Below are 6044 nucleotides of genomic sequence, written 5' to 3'. Positions count from 1 at the left end.
CGAATATGGCTTAGCCCTCGACTTTTTAACGGTTGTATGAAATTGATAAATATTATGGGCATCGTGGTATCATAAAAACACCAAATCAACATTTCGTAATTTATATAATATTTTGCTAATCATTTTCTTAAGTTTGGCTTTGGGTGTATTGCTAAAAAAAACAAACCTCAAACATATATACCCTAATATTTCCTGCATAGGCCTAACACAGATCTAAAGTATAGAAGCACTTCACTGGTAGAATATAAAACATATTAGTCTAAAATACCATAACAACGTAAGTAGTTTTTGTTAAAATTCGTTTTGCTTGAATAAAACTGTGCACTGACTCAGCGGTGGCTTCATTCTGTTTTAAAGTGTAAACCTAATGAAAGCACTGTTTGGCTATTTGGATTATTTATGTGTACAAATTGTTATTTGGAACCCATCCATGAGGAATACCGTGTTTTCTAAAGCAGCGATGACCCGGATACAGCCTGGTACGCACCGTGTAGTTATTGGATTATTGATATAATCTAACATCTGGTGGGATTCCACTTGCCTTAATATTTCTATTTATGGACACAGAATCAGAAAAACTTTATTGACAGTCTCAACCTCCATTTTTTATCTTAGTGGATATTAGCCTTTTCTAATAAAGTTAAGTTTTGCTGTAACTGATCGATTTGGTCTTTCTTTACTTTGTGTCAACTTTAGCCTGTAAACGGAAGCTATAGAAAATGAGCTGCCTGGTGTATATATCCCTCTGTTGACACGCGAACAGCCCCGTGATTCCTCCTGGTTTCAGTGGAACCAGTCAGCTCAGTGGAGTGACCGTCATGGTTAAAATAAAAGCAATGACCGTCACATCACAGCACCGACATCTTTACCCCCATGGGACCCTCACCCTCCATAAACCCTGAGCCCGGCAGCCTCATACACTGCGGAGGTAAATTCATAAACAGGTCACTGAGCAATGACCACGAACAGAACGAGAAATTCAAGATCGAAAAGGATTCCAATATTGTTTCAGGCTTCCCAAATATAGTCCAAACTAAATCCCATTAGATTATTCAAAAATAATCCACCATGACGTCATAATAGGGCTAAATATTACAATATAGTGTCTGTTCAACGGAGACATGAATCATCCTTGATTTGACATTCTTGAAAATTAATTTTATTCATTTGTCATTTTAAATTGGTACAAACCCGTCAACGTGGTGCATTTCGATGTAAGATCAAACATTTAAGAAATGTGTCAAGTAATAGCACATACAATAAGTTAAAACATGTCACAAAAAGACCAGCGGGTACATAGCAAGAATGTTTTATCTACACAAAACATCCTAAAACATAGTAGGCCTACTGAAATGATCTTTGTATATTTTTTTTATTTTCACTCTTTAGATTTATGCTCCCGTCTCATGCAGACGAGACTGAGGTCGCCTTAAAAAGTATCTGCTCAATCTGAGTGGGAACCATTTTCTCCTCAAATGATCCAAGCGTTTAAATCCACATGCACAGAGCATGGCATGCCCGAGACCCGGTTCAATAGGCCCACCTAAAGTATGGTGCGCGTGTGTGTAGGCTCTTACCAAAAATGTATACCCCATCTTATAAATAACCGTTTGACATAACACAACTTCACCTGAACACAATAACACGTGCGCGTAAAGACGCACTCGATGAAAACGTAAATACGACGATTGTTTGGCTCTCGGTAATTAGGGCCTTTAGTCTAGAGATCATTACAATAGTATTTATTATCAACATTTGATAAAATCCTTTCGAGATAACAAGATAAATAACCCAGAACTCAAGTTTCTTTTTTTCTTCTTCCATTTGTCCATCAGTGTTGTCCTTTTTCTTTCTGTCAATATGTCTAGATGAAGCCAGTCTCCATTCTCTCACATTTAAGTCCTGATTAGCTCGCTCGTTCTCTCGTGTTGGTCTAAATAGCAGAGGGAGTGGGGACAGAAAGGGGGCCCAGGCTGGGGCTGGGAGGAGGAGGAGGGCACTAAGTGAAACTCATGGACACTGTGTGCTCCAGTGCTTTGCGCCGCAGTGACGCGATGCTTGTCCCTCTCCACATGTCACTGTCCGGGGAAGTACACAGCTGCGGGGAGCCCGTTACGTTCGTGGGGCCGGAGAGAGAGGCCGACATTCCGTGGAAAGGCGTCTGGTAGAGGTGGGACTGCAGACCGGAGCCGTTGGATGACAGGCCGTTGGAGAGACCCATGGAGTTTGATGGCGGGCCCGGGCCCAGGCTGCACTGTGACAGGGACTGCGCCATGCCCGACTGACGACCCAGCGAGGGCGGCAGCTGCAGCTGGGAGACCCCCGGCATCCCCGTGGCCCAACGCGTGTCGTTGGCGTGGAAGGAGCACAGGCTGTTCTCCATGGCCGAGAACTGTGGCATGCCCGGCGAAGGGAGCAGCGTCCCCGGTGAGCGGAACACATTGGTGGTCTTCTTCCTTTTCTTCCACTTTGCGCGTCTGTTCTGGAACCAAACCTGCGAGCAGAGAGAGAGAGACGGGATCATGAGGCACCAGAGAGACAGGCTGGGGAACACATGTCTGAGGCGGTGTCAGGTCATAGTCTGCCCCATAATACAGGCAGCAAGGTGGATGTTGGAAGCATGTTCCTCACAGTATGTGCTGGTGGGGAGAAATACCCAATTATTACGCACGATAATGTCACCAAAACCTCGCCACATCTGAAACACACTACATGAAAGTACTTATTTTAGGCCACAGCAGCAGTGTCCGTAGGAAAGTCTTTCCGGGCAACGAGGCCTGAATTAACAGGAAATACCTTCCTCAACTGGCCAATGGACAACCGAGGAGAAGCCGAATCTAAGGAGCTTTGATGGGCTGCAGTCCAATCTATGAGTTTTATAAAGGTACCATTTTTATACAACATCAAGAGAAGCCTCTCTTCCATGGTATAAAATATATAGACGGTGCTTTGTGGACATATAACAATCACAGAGGGTTTTATTGCTGCTGTCCCGCAACAGTGACTCAGACAATTTATCTTCTCAACATCTTATTTACAAACAGATTAACTGAAAATTGCCCTAAATACCACGTGGGCTGGAATCGTCTGCGTTACTTCAAACTGCACAATCCACGTGAAAACAAACCGCGCCCGTCCACTGACACGCGCGTAAAGAACGCAAACACACCGAGCCACGTATACGCAGGGCCTAAAAAAAAAAAACACATGCACGCGCGTCCCCGTCGGGCTTTATAAAGATTTCATCATCCTCGGGCGTGATTAATGCGCGCGCGGGGCCGTGAGTCGATGCCTCCGTATTAAAAGTGAAATCTCGCTCTCATTCCGCTCAGCCATCCGTGAAACGTCGCCCAAACCCATTACACTGGAGGGGGAAAGAAAATGCAATTTCTCATTCCATTAAAAAAAAAAAAAAGTACAATATATTCTTGAGTCCTATTAAGACGTCGCTGATGGAGCATTTTAGAAAGCGAGGCTGCATGGTGGAGGCGCGCACGCCCTCTGAAGGCTGCACCTGCGCGGGGCCTGCACTGGTGTTTACCAACAGTCTGCAGGAGCCAGGCTGCACCGAGCACCGAGCACCGAGCACCGAGCACCGAGCACCACCCTGCTCTGGGGCTGGAATAAAGAATTGATTATTACGGTGACTAATGATTGTGCTGCTTTTATTGCTTTCAGTGGGATAATTTGCATGAATTTTACATCACTGGTTAATAACCCGTTCACTGTTATAAATAAGACTGAAAATGGTTGATAATATGTTTGGTTTACTGGAGCCTTTGGTCCTGTGTGCTTGTGCAAAATAAGCTCATGTCAGGAAAAAACAAAGATTCGTGTTTTCAGTCTCACTAAACATAAATGATTAATTACGCAAGGCTAAGTTTTTTTTTAAGGGCCACATATTCCCACCCTAATCACTCTATTAAAAGGGGAGACATATTATTTAATTGTAGTGTAGAATATATATATTTTTGCAACCTTAAGTCACCTTAATTTGTACCATGCTAATTATCTAAATCCTACGTACTCATGTGCATGTGTTGCACGTCCAAGTTCCAAAATTGCACAAGAGAAAATCTGGTAAATCCTAAGAAAGGTATGATGAATCTTTACACCCCCAACTTCAATATTTCCTGGATCACTTACCACAGGTGGCATTATATAACATTTTCTGAAAATTCAAAAAGGAACCTAAATCTCTTCTCTTGTTATTTTGAGATTCTTGTTTTTGTGCATTGTCCTTGTTTAACAAATTCTAAAGAATAATATATATATGTCAGAAATGTATTTTAAAGTCACATAGGTAATTTTCATCCGTAAATAAGAAATGCTTCAGCACCTTGGACAGAGACATTGTATTGGTTTTTAAATTGCCTACAGCTTCTTAAAAAATATATAAATATTTAATATCATGCTCATCTTGAACAAATTGTGGGATAGTTGAATTATATATAATTAAATTGAAATTGTTTTGTGTCTATTTACTGAAACAGGTTGTTATTTGAAAATCAAATCACAACTGATTGCTCTGACTTTCCTGTTTTATGCAGGGTGTTTTTTTCATGCAAGTATATTGAGATAGGATATATATTATAGAAAATATTTGTGAATAATTCTATTACTAACAAAATAAAGCACCTTAATTATTAATTTGATGCAACTTATTGTCATCAAGTCACTGGTGTGAGCTTTGGCTTTGATGTGCACTCAAAACAACTTGTCAATAAAAACATTATTGGAGAGACCAGTGAAAAATAACCGAGAATACATTGTAGTAAATGAAAAATGATTAGAAGTGACCAGATTATATTTTATAAACGCAGAATCCTTAATCCTCTTCACACGTAAGTTCCTATTTTTGCTCATTCCCTTCAATGTGATATTAATGAACATCTGTTCATTCTGGAGAAGATAAAATATGGACCCAAAGCCACAGCAGTGAAAAACAACATCAACATGCAGGAGTCTGTCTGTACCTGAACTCTGGACTCGGTGAGGCCGATCCTCAGCGCCAGTTCCTCCCTCATGAAGATATCAGGGTAGTGGGTTTTGGCGAAGCTGCGCTCCAGCTCGTTCAGCTGCGCCGGCGTGAAGCGCGTCCGGTGCCGCTTCTGTTTCTGCTGACTGGCGGACTGACTGGAGCTCTGCTGCGGCTGCTGCTGCTTCTCCTGCTCCTTGCCGTTCACCGCCATGCCGGCCGAGTTGGATCCGACTGTGGCGATGTCTTCTCCCGGCAGGAGAGTGGTTCCCTCTACCGAGTCTGAACCAGGGGCCATGTCTCCCGGGTGCCCCTGGTCTTGCACCCCACCTCCCAGCCGGCACTTGAGAGCCTCCCGGTGTCCGAGCAGCTCCGCAGCATCCTTCATCCCTGAGAGGGCGAAGAGGAGAGAGGCTTTGAGAGGCTGAACGCATCAGCTGAACGCGCAGCATCATAAAATGACAGTTGCATGCTATAGCTTTGGATTACTCTAAAAATATACAACAATAAAGTCAGAAAAGCTTGAGTCATATTTCTGCTGTCAGACCATTTCTCATTCTGGATAAATTAAAGCAGAGAATCATTCAAACCAACGATAAACAAGTTAGCTGTAAACACAATTAACTACACAGTCTATTTATCACTTGAAGGAAAATAAAAAATGAAACAAGAAGTTGAAATCTTACACTGGAGTTTCGGGCCGGAGTTCACAGATGACAACTCACCGAGCCGAGCATCCAGGAGGTCGGCGTGAGAGAGCATCGCGTACCGCTCCAGGGCGAAATGCGGGCGGAAAAAATCCTACAACTTCGGGGGCAATTTAAAAGTATATATGGTCTAAATGAACGAAAATTCGGTTTGTGGTTAAAAAGGAGGTCCCTTGCATTATAATGTCCTTTAGAGCGATGGGGAGGCGCTTATTAGTTGAAAGAAGCCGTGCGCTTCCTCAAATAAGAGCCAATCAGAGCCGGAGCTTGGAAATGTCAGCGACGTGACTCCCCCCCCCCCTTCTTCCTCCTCTTCTTCTTCTTTTCTTTTTTTTATTTTATTACACACACATACGCAC

The 6044-nt window shown here is 43.0% G+C and overlaps 1 protein-coding gene across 1 annotated transcript; it reads right to left on the bottom strand.

The window, feature by feature from the left end:
- Nucleotides 1-1999: 1999 nt before the first annotated feature.
- Nucleotides 2000-5740, bottom strand: LOC118115410 (homeobox protein orthopedia B). Its single transcript, XM_035166533.1, has 3 exons — nt 5704-5740; nt 4977-5368; nt 2000-2494 (listed from the first exon to the last, which is right to left on the bottom strand). The coding sequence occupies exons 1-3, from the start codon at nt 5738-5740 to the stop codon at nt 2000-2002; spliced, it is 924 nt and encodes a 307-aa protein (XP_035022424.1).
- Between the last annotated feature and the right edge of the window lie 304 nt (nt 5741-6044).

Source organism: Hippoglossus stenolepis, chromosome 9 (assembly GCF_022539355.2).
Source record: "Hippoglossus stenolepis isolate QCI-W04-F060 chromosome 9, HSTE1.2, whole genome shotgun sequence".
NCBI lineage: Eukaryota > Metazoa > Chordata > Actinopteri > Pleuronectiformes > Pleuronectidae > Hippoglossus > Hippoglossus stenolepis.
This window is presented reverse-complemented; position numbering and strand designations above follow the sequence as displayed.

What these genes read in the sequence shown, in the direction of transcription:
- LOC118115410 (XM_035166533.1), bottom strand. Translation starts at nt 5,740, where the DNA reads ATGCTCTCTCACGCCGACCTCCTGGATGCTCGGCTCG. An exon ending in CCTCCTGGATGCTCGGCTCG is followed by an intron (nt 5,369 to 5,703) that starts GTGAGTTGTCAT and finishes TCGCCCTCTCAG; the next exon opens with GGATGAAGGATGCTGCGGAG. An exon ending in TCACCGAGTCCAGAGTTCAG is followed by an intron (nt 2,495 to 4,976) that starts GTACAGACAGAC and finishes CTCTGCTCGCAG; the next exon opens with GTTTGGTTCCAGAACAGACG.